This window comes from Pristiophorus japonicus, chromosome 3 (genome assembly GCF_044704955.1).
Source record: "Pristiophorus japonicus isolate sPriJap1 chromosome 3, sPriJap1.hap1, whole genome shotgun sequence".
Taxonomy (NCBI): domain Eukaryota; kingdom Metazoa; phylum Chordata; class Chondrichthyes; family Pristiophoridae; genus Pristiophorus; species Pristiophorus japonicus.
In genome coordinates this window covers 235,647,040-235,667,246 of record NC_091979.1, presented here as the reverse complement: position 1 = coordinate 235,667,246, position 20,207 = coordinate 235,647,040, and the positions used below count along the sequence as shown (strand labels likewise).

The 20,207-nt window shown below is 45.1% G+C and overlaps 1 protein-coding gene across 2 annotated transcripts in view; it reads right to left on the bottom strand.

The window, feature by feature from the left end:
• The window catches only part of ubtd1b (ubiquitin domain containing 1b), a 78,340-nt gene that overhangs the window by 7,372 nt on the left and 50,761 nt on the right, over positions 1–20,207 (bottom strand). For both annotated transcript variants that reach the window (XM_070876447.1, XM_070876448.1), the window contains one exon: positions 7,035–7,262. In XM_070876447.1, coding sequence (XP_070732548.1) covers positions 7,035–7,262 — 228 coding nt within the window. The remainder of the gene's footprint in view (positions 1–7,034; positions 7,263–20,207) is intronic.

Sequence of the window (20,207 nt, the reverse complement as noted above, 5' to 3'; positions counted from 1 at the left end):
GTGCAACTCCAACACTAAGTGGGCTAAAAACCTTGCAATGAGGAACCACTATGAACACAAAAAACAAATTGTGCACAAGCAGGCAGCAAATCCCACCATTAAAATAAAGCAGTTGAACCAATAAAATGCCGTTAAATATTTCTTGGAACCCCACCTAAAGTTTCTCTTTTGTACAAAATATTTAAAAAAAAACATGTAGCCAACCTTTTTGGAAGTAACTTTAAAAGCAAATGGGACGTACAAGGCGTTAATTTATCTTCCAAATGTACACAGTCAGCAAGTACGGTAATGGGGCAGAACACACACACACACAGCCGAGTGGAAAACTGGAGAGTAGGGAAGGAACAGCTCGGATGGGAGCTCAGCTGGTCTGCAAACTCTGTAATGCATCTTAAACAGCTTGATCAGCTGCATTCCTTTTATCTGCATTTATTTCAGAACTCAAAAAAAAAACAACTAGGAAAAAGTGGTTCACAGACAGTGGCAAATTCTGAAAGGAATAAAGCATTGTTCAAGACTGATGGGAGGTTTTGGATGAAAACCCGAACTTAAACATTTAGCCAATGCCTTTGATAACATCAAGATAAGGAACAATGCAAATTATTTTTGATCTTTTAAGTTTTGTACATTTTTTTGGTCTTCAATACAATAACTCACACCCTAAAGAGATAGAAAATGAAAGATAAAGAGCTGCTCTCCCAATATTGCACGAGAGCAATGTTCTCACTAAGCGGCCTGCGCAGTGATCTGGAGGTCCTGCGCAGGCCGCTCACAGACATTTCAATGTAAATAACCGCATATGTGCGAAAAACTGAATGGGCCACGCAGCCAGTTAAAGTGCCGGGCACCAAAAAAAAATGACAGGGAACACTGCACATGGGGATTTATCTGTGCAAGTGTGGTCACACGGAGATCTAATTTATGTAGCTACCTGCAGTGGGCAAGGAAATGATGTTTCATTTATTTTCAGGGTACCAATCAAAAAGATTTAACTTCACTGCCTTGAGTGCTCCTACAAGCATCTTTCTGAATTCTCCGTGGAGATAAGTACAGCCCCCCCCCGCCCATATGAGCACCATTTTTGCAACAGCTCCGACTCATCGTGAGCAAAGCCACAGGAGATCAGCCAAGGGTGCTTCAAAAAGTTTGGGTAGTTAAAAAATGCAGGAAGAGGAAGTTGGCCTTCATGACAGGAGCCGGTGGTTTGCACAAAAGTACACCGCCTGATGCCACTGGACACATGACTCTCAAGTGCTGAATGTTTTGGCCAGAGACTTGCTGGTGCCATTTTGTGACGGGCTGGAGCACGAAAGGCAAAACTGCGAATGGGCCGAAAAGAATTGAGCCCAAACAAATATCAAATGTCTGCACAACTGGGACGCATCAGGAGATGGTGGTTTCTAAAAATCAAAAACGCAAAACCACTTCCGCACTGGCGGTTTCAAAAAGTTCTGGTCTTTGCTCAGCAGAGGCATAAACCTGTACACAGGATATATGCTGTAGGTTTGCCAGTCTGAATTTTTAGACCTTTCTTAGTTGGTAATTGTACTGCCCCCACTGTGGAATGAGTAATACAGAACAGGCAGGTATGAAGATCTGATTCTTGTTCTCTGCTGGGATAGCAGTCAATATGTTCAGTAACCCGTAGGAAACATATTTGGGGGTGGCCTGCTCCTGATCACCAACTTTGAATAGTGACCCTCCCATCTTGGCTTCACTGTGATGATTGATGCTGACCTCCTCCACTGCCACACTTCCCCACCAATCCTAGGTCAGCATCAATCATCACAGTGAAGCCGAGATGGGAGGGTCACTATTCAAGGTTGCTTTTGCACAGCTTTTGATAGATTGGTTTAGCAATAATGACCTCAAGTACTGGCAGAAGAGATTCTTAACCCTGCCCCAACTAGGGTTACCAACTCTGATTGAGCATATTCCTGGAGGTTTCATCAAATGACCTCCCACCTCACCCAGTCAAACATCTGTGTAGCAAAGTGGCAGTGGAAGAATTCAGAATGTCAGAAGTGCTAAATTTGAAATTCATAAAATTCTCTTCCCTTTGTTTGTCTGCCCTGATCTCATGGGGGCATCAAGCATGTTTTGGCTAAGAACTAGGCCATACGGCCCCTCGAGCCTGCTCCACCATTCAATAAGATCATGGCTGATCTGATCATGGACTCAGCTCCGCTTCCCTGCCCGCTCCTCATAACCCCTTATTCCCTTATTAAAGAAACTGTCTATTTCTGTCTTAAATTTATTCAATGTCCCAGCTTCCACAGCTCTCTGAGGCAGTTTATTCCACAGATTCACAAGCCTCAAAGAAATTTCTCCTCATCTCAGTTTCAAATGGGCGGCCCCTTATTTTAAGATCATGCCCTCTAGTTCTAGTCCCATCAGTGGAAACATCCTCTCTGCATCCACTTTGTCAAGCCCCCTCAATCTTATATGTTTTGATAAGATCACCTCTCATTTTTCTGAATTCCAATGAGTCGAGGCCCAACCTACTCAACCTTTCCTCATCTCCGGAATCAACCCTGTGAACCTTCTTTGAACTGCCTCCAAAGCAAGTATATCCTTTTGTAAATATGGAAACCAAAACTGCATGCAGTATTCCAGGTGTGGCCTCACCAATACCCTGTATAGCTTTAGCAAGACTTCCCTGCTTTTATACTCCATCCCCTTTGCAATAAAGGCCAAGATTCCATTGGCCTTCCTGATCACTTGCTGTACTTGCATACTATCCTTGTGTTTCATGCACGTACCCCCAGGTCCTGCTGTACTGCAGAACTTTGCAATCTTTCTCCATTTAAATAATAAGGTTACCAACTCTCCAGGATTGCTAGACCAATCTATCAAAAGTGTGCAAAATCAACCCACCCATCTCACCTTTAACTGTGGTGACTGATTCTGACCTCCTCCAATGCCACACTTCCCAACTAGGATTTTTGAATAGTGATCAGGAGCAGATCACCCCCAAGTATTTTTTCTAAGGGTTACTGAACATATTGACCACTACTCTTACAGAGCATGACAAGGTAGATGCAGGGAGGATGTTGCTTGTAACTGAGGAGTCTAGAACCGGGGTCACAATCTCAGGATAAGGGGTTGGCCATTCAGGACTGAGATGAGGAGAAACTTCTTCACTCAGAGGGTGGTGAATCTTTGGAATTTTCTACCCCAGTGGGCTGTGGAGACTTAGTCTTTGAGTATATTCAAGATAGAGATTGATCGATTTTTGGAAATTAAAAGAATCAAGGGATATGGGGATAGTGCAGGTAAGTGGAATTGAGGTGGAAGATTAACCATGATCTCATTGAATGGCAGAGCAGGCTCGAGGGGCCAAATGGTCTACTCCTGCTCCTAATTCTTATGATCTTCTGTTCTACCTTCCCCCCTCTCCCATCTCCAATATCTTTATAACTAATAAACAAAAATGTTCAAAGGATTTAACAAAATATATAAAATGACCCAAGATTTTTTTCTCTGGGTTTGCTTGCAGGAGTGTCCAGGAGATTAACTCTTAGTTCCTGGAAACTCCAGGGCAATCCTGGAGGGTTGGTACCCTAAGCACCAACTCGCATGATGCCCCCGTGAGATCAGGGCAGAGAAAGGAGGGGAAGAGAAATTCATTAATTTCAAATTTAGCACTTCTTTTGACATGCAGAGTTCGACTTTGGTACACAGATAGTTAAACGAGAGCAACTACATCGGTATTTGCACGATCAAGGCATCTGTTCAACAATTTCTCCTTGCTTGATGAAACTTGCAAGGGGGGGGGGTGGGGGGAAAGAGACGAGATGATTTCACTGCTGCTCTCCCTACAGCCTACATGCATACTGCTTCTTCAGCAGGAATGCGCATTAGAACCAGGAATTTGTCACATCAAGAAAGCATCAAAGATCAGGGATGCACGATTACAATAACCAGTTTAAATTCAAAGCATGCGTTTGGCACTTATTTACAAAAGCAATGAAAACCAAAAGGAAGCCGGCAACAGTCACCTCGTGTTTCTTAATTCAAATGAAACAAGACACCGAAAAGTTCTGAAGCAGAGGTCAAGTAAAACAGTCTCTTGTGAGAACTGCAGCTCATTTTCTGCGTGCAGTTTTGATTAGGTCAGACTGACGCATGGGCACCTGAAGCTGATTGACTGTGGATGAAAAGCTGATCTTGCACTGTGCTAGTGCTCTGGCTGTGAACATGTGGGTTCTGTGCAACAAACAGTAGCAGCAGCAAATGTCGACGTGCCAGATTTTGAGGCCAGTCAACACTGGGGTTTTCCCGATCGCCGGCCTCAGCCGATCTGGCACATCTTTCTTCTGGCGTTACCGCCGACTGTGCAAATGCCTCGGAAGCTGGCGGCAACACTATGTAAAGCAGCTCAAGCTTGGCTCGGAAGCTACCGTTCAATTGCCCTGGCAATACATCATCTCGGCTCGCGGATGGAGAGTTCCACTTGGACGAGAGACGGGAGGGCTGTGAACAGCCGAAGTACTGAAGCTCAACCATCAGACAGCTCCTGCACGAGAAGTAAAGTAAAGTACAGGGCTAAACTCATCGCAAATCAAGATCACGATTCAAACTACATCAGAAACAGCTGGTCAAAATTAGACCAACTAAACTACGTTGATCCAAGCTAAATTTAACAAAAGGGCCTCAGCTGCACGACTGGACATTCTAGACAGTGGGTGCACAGTTAAATTTTTCCTCAGCCAAGAGACTTGCTTACCTTGTTCACATTGCAAAGCTCCATCTAGTCGACGCACACTCTTAAACTGACCAGAGTAAATTGTTACACCGTTTAGATGCCAACCTGGATGAACTGCTCGTGAAATCTATCTGGATACTTGCAACTCACACTTTCCATGGTAGCTAACATTTTCCTCTTCACTCACATCTCTCCCTGGCCATACCACACATCTAAATGCCAGTGTAGAAGAAATTCTCCTGTTTGCACCATTGTCAGAAGTGTGTGGAAAGTTTCAAGTACTGGTGTTTTAGTGGAACTGCCCTACATTACGGAGCCTTTTCAGTTGCCGAGGCAGAATTACTGCACTGGGTCTATGCTCTGGGGTCGGTAGTGTAATGGCTATGTTACTGGACTCGTAATCCCAAGAACGCAAATTCAAATGCCAACGCGGCAGTTTGAGAATTTGAATTCAATTTTTTTAAATCTGGAAACAAAAAGTCGGTATCAGTAAGTGACCATGAAGCTGTTCGATTGTCGTAAAAACACTACAGCTTCCCTAATGTCCCTTTAGGGAAGGAAACCTGCCGTCCTTACCCGGTCTGGGCCTATGTGTGACTCCAGTCTCACACCAACGCGGCTGACACTTAACTGCCCTCCGAAGAGGCCTAGCAAACCACTCAGTTATATCAAACCAGAGCAACTAGAGATGGGCAATTAAAGCCTTTCCAGCAACACCCATATCCAAGAATGAATTTCCTTAGTACAAGAGTCAACAACCAAGGGGCATAGGTTTAAAGTAATTGGTAGGAGGTTCAGAGGGAAAATCTTTTCACCCAGAGGGTGGTGGGGATCTGGAACTCACTGCCTGAAAGGGTGGTAGAGGCAGAAACCCTCACCACATTTAACAAGTACTTGAATGTGCACTTGAAGTGTCGTAACCTACAGGGCTACGGACCAAGAGCTGGAACGTGGGTTTAGGCTGGATTGTTCTTTGTCAACCGGCACGGACTTGATGGGCCGAAATGGCTTCCTTCCGCGCTGTAATTTCTATGATTCTATGAATTAAACACAGGTTTCAGAAGCTGCTGTCCAAGACTAACCTTCTCCCAGCATTCTCAGTGTCCATTTTTGTGCTCAGCAAATGAGGGACTCGTGAACATTTTCCACCCATTATCCAGTACCAGCATCAACCATTTTCCAGTCATATATACTGCAACTAGTATTTTTGTACTGCTCCTCACAAAGTAAATGTTTGAATGCTCAACAGTGTACAAAGGTTTGGGAAGGGTGGGGAAGAGACTCAGAAGGAACAAAAAGTGAGCAGGGTGGCAGGTAACAAGACAAAGTGGTTTTGGGAGCACACTGCGGAGTGTAGTCAATGATCAGCTTCTGATGAAATAGGGAAAGATCATCTATCTCGTGTCAGAACTGGAGTGTGCGTGCAGATATATATTACATGTGTTGGACCGAAGTCATAGAAAGGGTTGAAGTGATTATAATTGCTCAACCATTGGTGGCCGTACCTTCTGTTGCTCTGTTCAGCTCTGGAAGTCTCTGCCTAAACCTCTCTGCCCCTTTTTCCTCTTTTAAGACACTCCTTAAAACCTACCTCTTTGACCAAACTTTTGGTCATCTGCCCTAATTTCTCCTATGTGGCTTGGTGTCAAATTGTGTGTCTTATAACACTCTTGAAGCGCCTTGGGACGTTTTACTACGTTAAAGGTTCTATGTAAATACAAGTTATTGTTGTTGTCATCTATTCACAAGGACATATGGAGTGTAACTTGGCAAAGATGGGGCTGATGGGTGTGTGGGACAGGAAACAATGTGAAATTTTGCATTAACTACATAGAATGTACAGCACAGAAAAAGGTCATTCGGCCCAAATGCTCCATGCCAGTGTTTATGCTCCACACGAGCCTCTTCCCACCCCTCTTCATCTAACCCCATCAGCATAACCCTCCATTCCGTTCTCCCTCGTGTGTTTATCTAGCTTCCCACTAACTTCAGTTGTAAAGAGTGGGGTCAGCAAGGAGAGCCTTGGAGAAGTCAACCCTCAAGGTGGCAAGCTCGAGCAATGGTGGGAAAGAGAAAGCCATAATTGGGCAATACTTGGAGGCGGGTGAAAGCTCTGTATATGGCACAAAAAGCACAGCATGTGGAGGTCTCGCAACTCTGGATTCAGACTGCGGGGGGCAGCTAGGGAAGAAGCCAATAATGGACACATCATTGGGTGCGAATTTAGGAAGCTTCCTGACAATTTTGGGGATTTCACTGGAGACTGTGCAGCTAAAGGATCCCAGAACATGCTGCAAGACCGAGTGGGACACTCTGCTGTGCTTACCATGTGGTAAGGTTATGCTGGCGCCGTCTACGATAGCCTGGGCCAGTTCATGATCATTGCATTCGATGGCGTAGGCAGCCGCCTTAAGGGCATCCCAGATTTCTTTGCGACCTTCAAAAGCCGGCGCCGTATCCCAGAATTCATCTCTTTTACTCCTCAGCTGGCCATCAGTCATGGGGTAATCACTCTTCCATTTTGGCCTCTCCTTCTTCAGAGGCTCATTACGACCTGAAATGAAGAGAAACCTCGAATCAGCAAAGAAACTGGGACAGACGAGATTAGAAAAACAATACGTCACTGAAATTGTAATGAAGGACTGTACCAGGTCATTCACATTAATCTTATTGTCAACAGTGTACAATACAAGTGGTTTTCCATTCTCAGAAACACTAATCTTTAATGTGCATTCAGGTGCTGTCTCTAACCACTCAGCACTGAACGATCACTTTGAACTACTCGAGGCTTGTATGTTTATCCATGTTTTTGGAGAGAGTGATGCCATGCTGACCCGTGTACATAGCTGTCATGGATTTACTATCCAGGACTGTTCAGTCACCCGAGAACTCGTTTTTAGAGTGGAAGCAAGTCTGCCTCAATTTCAAGGGACTGCCTATGATGATGATGACGACTATTCAGTAGCTCCACTCTCCTGCAGGCCAATTAGAGCCCCATTTGTAAAATGGCAAACTGCACACCAGCAGAGGCACAGGACTGGCTTAAAGAAAGAAAGGAAGACTTTGATTTATATAGCGCCTTTCACGACCACCGGACGTCTCAAAGTGCTTTACAGCCAATGAAGTACTTTTGGAATGTGGTCACTGTTGTAATGTGTGAAATGCGGCAGCCAATTTGCACACAGCAAGCTCCCACAAACAGCAATGTGATAATAACCAGATAATGTGTTTTTTTGTTTATGTTGATTGAGGGATAAATATTGGCCAGGACACCAGTGATAACTCCTCTGTTCGTCCTCGAAATAATGCCATGGGATCTTTTACGTTCAACTGAGAGCGCAGACGGGGCCTCGGTTTAATCCGAAAGACGGCACCTCCAACAGCGCAGCACTCCCTCAGCACTGCACTGGAGCGTCAGCTTAGATTTTTGTGTGGTCAAAGTCCCTGGAGTGGGACTTGAACCCACAACCTTCTGACTCAGAGGCAAGAGCGCTACCCACTAAGCCATGGCTGATACTGGACTGGAATACTCTTCGCAAAAAAAGAAGGCACCTTCGATCTTAAAACATCGCTCAAGCCGGGAGCAGGTGCTGAGCCGGACCAATTATGCCCGACATACTTGTGTCGTGGTGCCATTTTAATTCACAGACCAACCAGGCTGAACTCGTGGGAGACATGGAAATCAGCAGTTAGTCTCCGTTGGCTGAATGGTGGCCGGTATTTTTATACGTGCCAATGCAGTCGACCGTGTGAGATCGGCAGAGTCAGGATCAGATGGTGTTGCAGCAATGGAAGAGAGGCTGGATTGTCATTACTGCTCAATCACAGTCCATTGGAGACACTGCCCTATTTTTGTGGCCTTGTGGCATTTGCGAAATGCACTGCCGCTGTCAGGCAACTAGGCTGGGAGACAATTAATCATCAGAGTGAACAAATGAACAAACCAATCGATGTACAGGCATCTTACAGAAGTGGATTGCGAGGGAGGGAAGTGGGAGAGGACACACACACAGTTTGGGGCTAGGTGACTTTTGTGCTCGCAGTGAGTGGTACCTGTACCTGCTGTAACAATTGCCACGCCACCACTTGGGAAGAAAAGAATACGTGAGTCGGGATTAAAACCGCCGAGAGGTCATCAACCTGAAATGTTCATTCTGTTTCTCTCTCCACAGATGCTGCCAGACATGTTGAGTGTTTTCCAGCATTTTTTGTTTATATTTCAGATTTCCAACATCCGCAGTATTTTGCCTTTGTATTAGGATTAAAACGATAATGGGTATTGTTCGAGATTAAAAGGATCGTTCAAGGGATATTATTTGGGAGATGGGCAGAGTGTCAGCTGTGGCTCAGTGGGTGGCACCCTCGCCTCTGAGTCAGAAGGTTGTGGGTTCAAGTCCCATTCCAGAGTCTTGAGCACAAAAATCCAGAATGATACTGCAGTGCAGTGCTGAGGGAGCGCTGCACTGTCGGAGGTGCTGTCTTTCGGATCGACGTTAAACTGAGGCCCTGTCAGCTCTCTCAGATGGATGTAAAGGATCCCACGGCACTATTTCAAAGAGGAACACGGGAGCTATCTCCGGTGTCCTGGGCCAATATTTATCCCTGAACAAACAACCCCCCCCAAAAAAACAGATGATCTGGTCATCATCACATTGCCGTTTGTGGGAGCTTGCTGTGCGCAAGTTGGTTGTTGCATTTCCTATCTTACAACAATGACAACACTTCAAAAAGTACTTTGTTGGCTGTAAAGCGGTTTTGACATCTGGTGGCCATGAAAGGCACTATTGAAATGCAAGTCTTTTTTTCTTTATACATCCAATCCAATCTCCTTCACGCTCTAGGAGGGGATGAAAAATAGAAACCAACACAAAAACTATACCAAATGACACACCTCTCATTAACCCACTATCTAGTTATTGCCCGACTCCTGTATGCTTTTCTGCCAACACTGTTCTCCTCCTCAATGTGTGCTTGCTCAGACAGTTCAAGAAATTAGCAACTTTTAAATCTGGAAACACTAAATTTAAAATACGATTGAAATTTATATTGTAAGTGTTCTCATTAAAGTTTAGCAGAACATTCCTACACAGCACCAATATTTTTAACACAGATGCCCACGGTAAATATTTGTGGCAAAAAGAAAGCAGAGTTTGTTTAACAGGAATGTCCAGCTATACCCTGGTTTACACAGTGATGAGCTGGAGTTGCAAGTCAAGCAATTTCTTTTAAGGCGCTTTTATAAGTGTGGAAAATGGCAACCGTCTTGTTTTCCTGCCAGCGATGGTGCTTGGAAATAAACACATTGACCAACCTCACAACAATGACAGTGGGAACCCACTTTTTTTTTTGCTGGTCTGATCTTCTGCTGAAGCAACAACCACCTCCCCACCCCCCCTCCCCCACTCCCCCTCCCCCTCCCCCTCCCCCTCTTAGTCTGCTGAACGCTCAGCGACAAATTTCCTGATCCACCATTGACTCTCTGTGTTCTCGGATTATTCTCAAATCCCTCCATGGCCCCTTTCCACCCTAGCTTAGCAATCCGGTCCTAACATGCAATCGCCTTCCTTCTGATCTACTGTACATATGCTCCCCCACCATCAATTCTACAAATCTGCACCATGGACTTTCCTTGCTAGATCTCGCTAACCCTCTCTTTTCCTTCACACAAAACATATTTCTTTGACTGAACCTGAAGTCTCTTCCCCAACTTCAATTTCCTGCTCATTGTCCACCTCTTCACTCATGTAAAAGGATCTTGGAAACATCGGAACATAAGGAGGCCAATCAGCCCCTCGAGCCTGTTCGGCCATTCAATTAGATCATGGTTGATCTATACCTCAACTCCATTTACCTGCCTTTGATCCATAATCCCTTGATACCCTTAACTGATAAAAATCAGTTGATCTCAGTCTTGAAAATGTCAACTGACCAAGAACCAGAGTCATTCGGGGAGAGTTCCAGATTTCCACTACCCTTTGTGTGAAACAATGCTCCTGATTTCACACCTAAAATGACCTAGCGCTAATTTTAAGATTGTGCCCTCTTGTTCTGGATCCCCCCCACTCGAGGAAATAGTTTCTCTGTATCTACCCTATTGAATTCCTTTATTTTGAACACCTTCATTAGATCACTCCTCAACCTTCTAACCTCAAGGGAATATAAGCCAAGTTTATGCAACCTGTCCTCATAATTTAACACCGTTATCATTCTGGTGAATCTGCACTATACCCCCCCAAACCAATATATCCTTCGAGGTGCAGTGCCCAAAACGAAATGCAGTATCAAGATGGGTTTGACCAGAGCTCTGCAGAACTGTAGCATCATTTCTTCACTTTTGTATTTCTAATCCTTGAGATAAAGACCAGAAATCCCAATAGTCTTTTAAAAAATATATATACTGCTTTTTGGCCATGCTTATGTCAGAAAGACACTATGTAAATCTAAGTAGTTGTCGAGCTTCCCACTCAACACCAGACATCCTTCCCCCTGACCTCAGTAAACAACATGCAACAAAAAGGAACCTTTTACTGATTTAATTTCACAACAAAAACATCATATCCCACTTGGGATAAACAAACGCTCCATCTGCCGAATGAGTTACATTGAGTCCACAGCACAGAAACAAGTCATTCGGCCCAAGTGGTCCATGCCGGTGTTTATGCTACACACACAAGCATCTTCCCACCCCACAGCATATGCTTACCTAGTTCTCTTAAATGCATCAATGCTATTCACCTCAACTATTCCTTGTGGTCATGAGTCCCACATTCTCACCACTCGCTGGGTAAAGAAGTTTCTCCTGAATTCCCTATTGGATTTTTTAGTGACTCTTACATTTATGGTCCTGAGTTTTTGACTCCCCAACAAGTGGAAACATCTTCTCTACGTCTACTCTATTGAACCCCTTCATCATTTTAAAGACCTCGATCAGGTCATCTTTCCGCCTTCTCTTTTCTAAAGAAAAGACCCCCCCAGGCCTGTTCGCTTTTTCCTGATAACTATAACCCCTCATCCATATAAATCTTTTTTTGCACGTTCTCCTATGTCTCTATTATCCTTTTTATAATCTGGAGACAGACCAGAACTGTGCACAGTACTCCAAGTATGGTCTAACCAAGGTACTACACATGTTTAACTTTGCTTTTCAATTCTATCTCTCTAGAAATGAACCTCAGTGCTTGGTTTGTGTTTTTTATGGCCTGATTAACCTGCTTTGCTACTTTGTGATCTGTGTATCTGTACCCTTAGATTCCTTTGCTCCTCTGCCCCATTCAGACTCTTATTATGCCAGCAGTATGTGGCCTCCTCATTCTTCCGACCAAAATCCTGCACCACATTTATTTATATTGAAATTAATTAGCCAATAAAACACCTATTCTGAAAGTTTATTAATATCTTTTATTTGTCACAATCTACATTTATTAACGAGACCTCAATTTGGTGTCATCTGTAAATTTAGAATTTGTACTTCCGATTCCAAAGTCCAAATCGTTAATGTAAATTGTGAACAACAGTGGTCCTAGCGCTGATCCCACCATTTACCAGTCTCAGTAGCTACCCTTAGCTACGGAGGTTGTGGGCTGCCCTAACCTGTGTGAGAACACCACCGCAGGTCGGGGCTATAAATAGAGCTGGTGCGCCAGGCCCTGGAACATCGTGGGCTGCTCCAACCTGTGTGAGAACATCACCGCAGGTCGTGGCTATAAATAGAGCTGGAGTGCTGGGCCCTGGAACATTGTGGCGGAGGTGCGGCGAATGAGGTTATGGGGCCCAGAAGAGCAGAGGGCCCAGGGGTAGCACGGACCTGCCCACATTGCGATGTGTGCGCGCGCTAGGTCCGTACAGCAGAGCAGATCTCCAGTCATCCTGGATAATCCTTGCCACTGGATCAAGGCCTAGCTCTGTCAAGCCCGTGTGATGGCTGATGTGCAACGGTCACCACACATTAAAAAAATTCACACACAGGCATCTTCCATCCCCTCAACTGGAGTTCAGGACTGGAACATCGGGTCTTTCATTGAAACATCTGTGAACTCGCGTGGAAGCAAGTCATCCTCGTTCGAGGGACCGCCTATTATGATGATGATGAGCTACCCTTAACCCATACTCTGCTTTCAGTTTTGTAGCCAGCTTGCTATCCATTCTGATACTTGACCCCCGACTCCACATGTTCTGACTTTAGTCACGAGTCAATTTATCGAAGGCCTTTTGAAAATCCAAAATATATCAGATCTACTGCATTACCTTTGTCTACATTTTTGTTACTTCAAGAATTCAATGTGGTTGGTCAAGCACGACATTCCCTTTTGAAATCCACGCTGACTACTAGATTTTTGGTATCTAAATGAACTACTGTTCATTTGGCGAGGATGACAATGCCTTTTTAGAAACCATTTTGCCACTTTCCATAATTGGGTGCTTCTGTCATTATTTATTGCAGAAAAGTATAAGAAATTCTGAGTACTCCAAATCCAGCCGCTACATTGTGCACAATGCCATGGTATGGTTGCATTAGTATACCGGCGACATTTTCCAGTTTTAATTTCCACTTGCCAGTGTTCAAAGGTCAGACAGTAGCCGGGAGCAAGGATGGTGAATTCAGAGAGAGTTCATGAAACCAGTTCTAATTAAAAAAGTAGGTCCTTGCTATTGTCGGAACAAAGCAAGGCAAGCAATTACTGTTTCCAAGTGCAGCCGGATTGTACATTTGCTGTTGGCTGCCATTTTACAACACAACGCACCTTCAAGATCCCTTCCCCCTCTAAGGGCATTCCAGACTTTTCCAGTTCAAAGACTAGGAACAGGAATGTGTCATGGTGTCATGACCAAACATGACCAAAAGTCTCATCGCTGAGTGCATGCAGAAAACATGCGCAGGCAGCGGAAAGAACCTGCGGCAAACCTGTCCCACCCACCCTTACCCTCAACGACTATGTCCCACCTGTGGCTCTCGTATTGGACTGTTCAGCCACCCAAGGACTCATTTTAAGAGTGGAAGCAAGTCTTCCTCGATTCCGAGGGACTGCCTATGATGATGACGACTAAACCTAAGCCCATCATCTCTATCAAACCAAATACACTGCCTAAACCTACTGTCTAGACTAGAGAAGAACTGTCACTTGACTTGGATGTCAAGAGCTGCTGGTGCCCAATAGAAACATATCCCGGCATAAGTGAGCACCATCAGGGCGAAGGGGGAGAAATCAAGGTGTAGGGGTGAAGCGCGAATACAATTAAAAAAAACTAACCCAATTAAAACTAAACTGGTAGAAATAAACTGGCTTCCAATAAAGTTCATATTGATGTGTAAATAAAAAGCAGAAAAATACAAAACATAACCATTTTATTGTTAGTTTGTGTGGAAGCGATGACAAATGTCTTAGGCATGCAATACATACTGGCAGCAAACATACAAGTTTGGGAGTGTCGGGTGTATATGTACACATGCATTAACACGCATTACTGCCAGGGCTAAGCTGGCAGCAGAAACTGAAGTCTCAAATATAGATTATCCCTCAGTGGGCTGTATTTAGTCATTCCAGAGTTTGCCACCATGCATAGTGGTTATGTCGCTGGACTAGTAATCCAGAGGCCTGGACTGATGATCCGGAGGCACGACTTCAAATCCCACCACGCAGCTGGGGAATTTAAATTCAATTAATTACATAAATCGAGAAGAAAAAGCTAGTCTCAGTAATGGCGACCATGAAACTATCGGTCTGTTGGAAAAACCCATCTCGTTCACTAATGTCATCTAGGGCAGGAAATCTGGCTTGTGTGTGACTCCAGACCCACAGCAATATGGTTGACTCTTAACTGCCCTCCGAAATGGCCGGGCAACCACTCAGTTCTATTCAAGGCAGCAGCTCACCATCATCTTCTCAAGGGCAATTAGGGATGGGCAATAAATGCTGGCCTTGCCGGCAATGTCCACATCCAAGGAATTAATTTTTTTTAATTACTCAATTTATCCAATCTACTTTATTCAACCATTTTAGTGCCTTGCACCTTCACCCTACAACCGAACTCAATAAATCAAAAAGAAAACCTTGTTGGATCAAATCAGCTGAGAGATAGTTACATTCCAACTCATTGCTTATTTCAGCTTTCTTTCTCACCACAAAGAGACAATCAACCTCCTCCACATCTCCGCTGCTGTAACCAACTACTGGCAATGCACTCAAAGCAAAGAAGCCACAATCACCAGGTCTTCTTTCCTGTTGGAGAAGCAAAATCGTTAAGATGGCCCTTGGAGAAAATCAGAGGCACCAAGCCATGACCAGCTGAGCTGATCCAACGTGTTGGAAAAGCAGATCACTACACTGCCATATTACACCGAGCTACTGTCAACTGGATGGATTAATGGTCAACAAAACCCAACACAGCCATAATTGCATGACAAACACGACACGAATGAAGGCAACAAGCGGTACCTCAAACGATGAGTGAGGGTGTGGAAATCGAGCTGGACAGGCTGCAATGCGAGGGCATCATCTCCCCAGTGGAATTCAGCGAGTGGGCCAGCCCGATTGTTCCAGTACTCAAAAGTGATGGCACAGTCAGGATTTGCAGCGATTATAAAGTAACTATTAATCATTTCTCACTACAGGGCCAATACCCGCTACCTAAGGCAGATGACCTATTTGCGACGCTGGCAGGAGGCAAGACATTCACCAAGCTCGAACTGACTTCGGCCTACATGACGCAGGAGCTGGAGGAGTCTTCGAAGGGCCTCACCTGCATCAACACGCACAAGGGACTATTCATCTACAACAGATGCCCGTTTGGAATTTGGTCGGATGCAACGATCTCCCAGAGAAACATGGAGAGCCTACTCAAGTCGGTACCACACATGGTGTTTTTTCAGGACGACATATTGGTCACGGGTCGGGACACCATCGAGCACCTCCAAAATTTGGAGGAGGTCCTCCAGCAACTGGATCACGTAGGGCTGCGACTGAAGAGGTCGAAATACGTCTTCATGGAAACAGAAGTGGAGTTTTTGGGGAGAAAGATCGCGGATGGCATTCAGCTCACAGACGCCAAGACAGAGGCTATCAGGAATGAGCCCAGGCCACAGAACGTCACGGAGCTGCGGTCGTTCCTGGGACTCCTCAACTATTTTGGTAACATCCTAACCGGGGTTAAGCACCCTCTTCGAGCCCCTACATGTGTTATTGCATAAAGGTGAGAACTGGGTATGGGGGAAAAAAAACAAGTAATTGCTTTGGAGAAAGCTAGAAACATTTTGTGCTCTAACAAGCTGCTTGTATTGCATAACCCGTGTAAAAGACCTGTGCTAGCATGTGATGTGTCGTCGTACGGAGTTGGGTGTGTATTACAATAAGCTAACGTTGCGGGGAAGTTGCAACCTGTCGCCTATGCCTCCAGGAGCTCATCTAAGGCCGAGGGGGCCTACAGCATGATTGAGAAAGAGGCATTAGCGTGTGTGTTCGGAGTAAAGAAAATGCATCATGTTTGGCCTCAAATTTGAGCTGGAAACTGATCACAAGCCCTTCATATCCCTGTTCGCTGAAAACAAGGGGATAAATACTATTGCCTCAGCCCGCATACAAAGGTGGCTATCAGCGTATAACTATACCATCCGCCACAGGCCAGGCACCGAGAACTGTGTCGGCTACCATTGTCCACCACGGGGGTGGAAATGGCGCAGCCTGCAAACTGGTTGATGGTGGCACAGCCCGCAGACTTGTTGATGGTCATGGAAGCGTTTGAAAATGATAAATCACCTGTCACGGCCCGCCAGATTAGGACTTGGACCAGCCAAGATCCTCTCCTGTACCTAGTAAAAAAGTGTGTACTGCCTTGTAGCTGGGCCAGCATTCCCTTTGAAATGCAAGAGCTAATCAAGCCATTCCAGTGGCAAAAGGACAAGCTGTCCATTCAGGCAGGCTGTCTGTTGTGGGGTAACTGCGTAGTGCTACCCAAAAAGGGCAGGGAGACGTTCATCTCGGATCTCCACAGCATACACCCGGGTATTGTAATGATGAAAGCGGTAGCCAGATCCCACGTGTGGTGGCCCAGTATCGACTCTGACTTAGAGTCCGGTGTATGGCAATGCTGCGTGTGTGCTCAGTTGAGCAACGCGCCCAGAGAGGCACCACTAAGTTTGTGGTCCTGGCCCTCCAGACCATGGTCGAGGATCCATGTCGACTATGCGGGCCCGTTTCTCGGTAAAATGTTCCTGGTGGTGGTGGTGGATGCTTTTTCAAAATGGATTGAATGTGAAATAATGTCAGGAAGCACCACCACCACCACCATTGAAAGCCTGAGGGCCATGTTTGCCACCCACGGCCTGCCTGACATACTGGTCAGTGACAACGGGCCATGTTTCACCAGTGCCGAATTTAAAGAATTCATGACCTGCAATGGGATCAAACATGTCACCTCGGCCCTGATTAAACCAACCTCCAATGGGCAGGCAGAGCGGGCAATACAAACAATCAAACAGAGCCTTAAATGAGTCACAGAAGGCTCACTCCAAACCCGCCTGTCCCAAGTACTGCTCAGCTACTGCACAAAACCCCACTCGCTCACAGGGGTGTCCCCGGCTGAGCTACTCATGAAAAGGACACTGAAAACCAGACTCTCGGTGGTCCACCCCAACCTGCATGATCAGGTAGAGAGCAGGCAATAGCAACAAAATGTAAACGATGGTCGCGCCATTGTGTCACAGGAAATTGATCTGAACGACCCTGTGTATGTGCTAAACTATGGACATGGTCCCAAGTGGATCGCGGGCATGGTGATAGCTAAAGAATGAAGTCGGGTATTTGTAATCAAACTGGACAATGGACAAATTTGCAGAAAGCACCTGGACTAAACGAGGCTGCGGTTCACAGACTGCCCTGAACAACCCACAGCAGACACCACCTTTTGAGAGCCCACAACACACACCCAAAGGATCAACGACACCACCCACCACCCCGGACCAGGAAATTGAACCATCACGCCCAACAGCCCAGGCTCACCCAGAAGCCCTGCAGGGCCAACAACACACCAGCCCAGCGAGGGCACAGCCAACACACCAGAACAGATATTTGTACCGAGGCGGTCCACCAGGGAAAGAAAGGCTCCCAACCGCCTCACCTTGTAAATAGTTTTCACTTTGACTTTGGGGGAGCGGGGTGGGAGTGATGTTGTGTATCTGTAAAGCATGCACTCCCATATTCCGCCACCAGGGAGCGCATCCCCTGAGGTCCCAACATCCCTTGGGAGCACTGTATATAAGCTGGCCCCGAAGGCCTGTTCCTCACTCTGGAGTGTCTTAATAAAAACTGAGGTCACTGTTACTTTAACCTCCCTGTGTGCAGCCTCATCTGTGTTAGGAACACAATAGTTTCTACTTGTATTATTTGACAGAACGTTTTGAGGACAAAACCAAACTGCGAGATGTAGCAAACTTGCCTTTGGAACTATACTGCTTTATAGGAGTGGCTCAGCAGAACCAAGACCTGCACTGGCCTTCAATGTTTTATAGAGTTGAAACTAAATTTGCAATTCTCCAACAAATGCAAGGATAATGTCTCAACTATTTGTTTAAGAACTTTCCTCATGAACTGGCTCCAGTAAAATCTCTAGTGATCTATAATTCAGTCTTACTCGCAATTTTGTCAGTGGAGCCACCAGGATGAATGGTGTGGAAAATGGAATGTTCCACACCAGTGAAGAAGGAATTGCTTCTGTGGTTGGGGTGACAGCAGAGCAAAAGGCATTTGGCGCAAGAGTGCTTGTGGCAGACAAATGACAAAGTAGAAAAAGAATTCCATACCCTCGCATCAATACTCTTCCTCTCCGAGCGCAATAAACAAGCATGCGCACGATCTTCATCTTACTTTTTTTTAAAAAGATAGAATAGTGACATGGTATACCCTAATAGAGCAAGATATGGACCCACACTCGTGACCCTCTATACTACATGCTCTCAGCACCACCGATCAATTATTAAAACACAAAATTGTATTGAAAGTTCCATGATAGAAAGACTAAGATTTTCACAAGATAGGTTTGAATGAAGGTAGCCAATTTGATCCAACTTTTCCGGAATACAAACTCTACTGTCTTTCTCTGGCATAATGGGAGGGAAAATTCAGTGATTCCACAATCATAGAAACATAGAAACATAGAAAATAGGTGCAGGAGTAGGCCATTTGGCCCTTCGAGCCTGCACCGCCATTCAATGAGTTCATGGCTGAACATGCAACTCCCCAAGGGGGAGTTGTGTTGAGAGAGCAGGGGTTTAAGAGACAGAGCTGCAACTCTGTAGAACTGAAGCCCTGACCCATATTCCTTCAAATACAGCTTCCTATTAAGGCTTAATTTACTTCTAGTTGTTTTTGATACAAATCCAGTGTCTTGGCCTTAACAACCCTTCCTGGATGCTTGCTCTAGCTGTTCATCCCCCCCTCCCATTAAGGGTATCTCTCCTACATGGAATACTGTAAACGTCATATACCTTTTCAAAAACACTCCTACCTCTTTTACGTGTTGCGCCATGCAAGGTTCTTTATTTGAGAAGGGAGGTAGATTGGCGGAACCTTAGCAATCAACATTCCTCTAGTGAGGTTTTGAGATTACTGCCAAAGGATGGAGTTGGGAGGTGGCAGTGGAAATGCAGTGAAGAAATGCACTAAGCCTTTCTGCCTCCAACAACAAGCCAAGAACCAGCATGCAAATAAAGCACTGCTCACAAGATCAGCTCAGGTGAAGAAGACCCTTTCTCCTCACCCTCACCGAATACCAATAAAGCACCTTCCCACAAAACAGGTTCTGACGCAAGGTCATGGACCTGAAACATAAACTCCGTTTCTCTCTCCACAAATGCTGCCTGACCTGCTGATTATTTCCAGCATTTTTTGTTTTTATTTGTTGCAGCAGGTTCAGATAAAGGTCTTTCAGCTCAATTACCAACTTGTGATATTCTATTTCATGGGTCAATTGCCCATTCGGAGGCAACAAAGCACTGCCAAAGTTTCCACTCTATAAAGTGAACAGTTCTGGCAACCCAACTGCTCGTGGTCATCAACTACTTTCATTGTATATACCTGCAGTTCTACAAGGCTACCTATTTACTCTATACATTGATAGTACAAGAACTTCAAAACAAACACCCTTCAACAGAAATTATCAAAGCAAATCTGGACTCTCACATTCACACACCCTTCAGCGAAGGTTTTAATTGCAGGGCTTGCATTTGTCAACTTTAATTTAAGCATGTACAATTCTCAAAAAAATAAATCGAGGACACACCCGTTTGCAAACATGCCCACTTCTATAGTTTTGCTAAACCACATGTCAGGTTGCTGGAAAAGATACCATGCAGGAAATTGGCAAAAAAATTAGGATCAAATATTTTACTTTGGTTGCACTGAACAAAGAATGAATTTTTCAGTTTTCCATCGATTTGAGCCAGCATTGATGACATTTAAATTTGAAGGGGTCCACCTGACTTTTGCACAGAGTTAATAGTCATAACAAA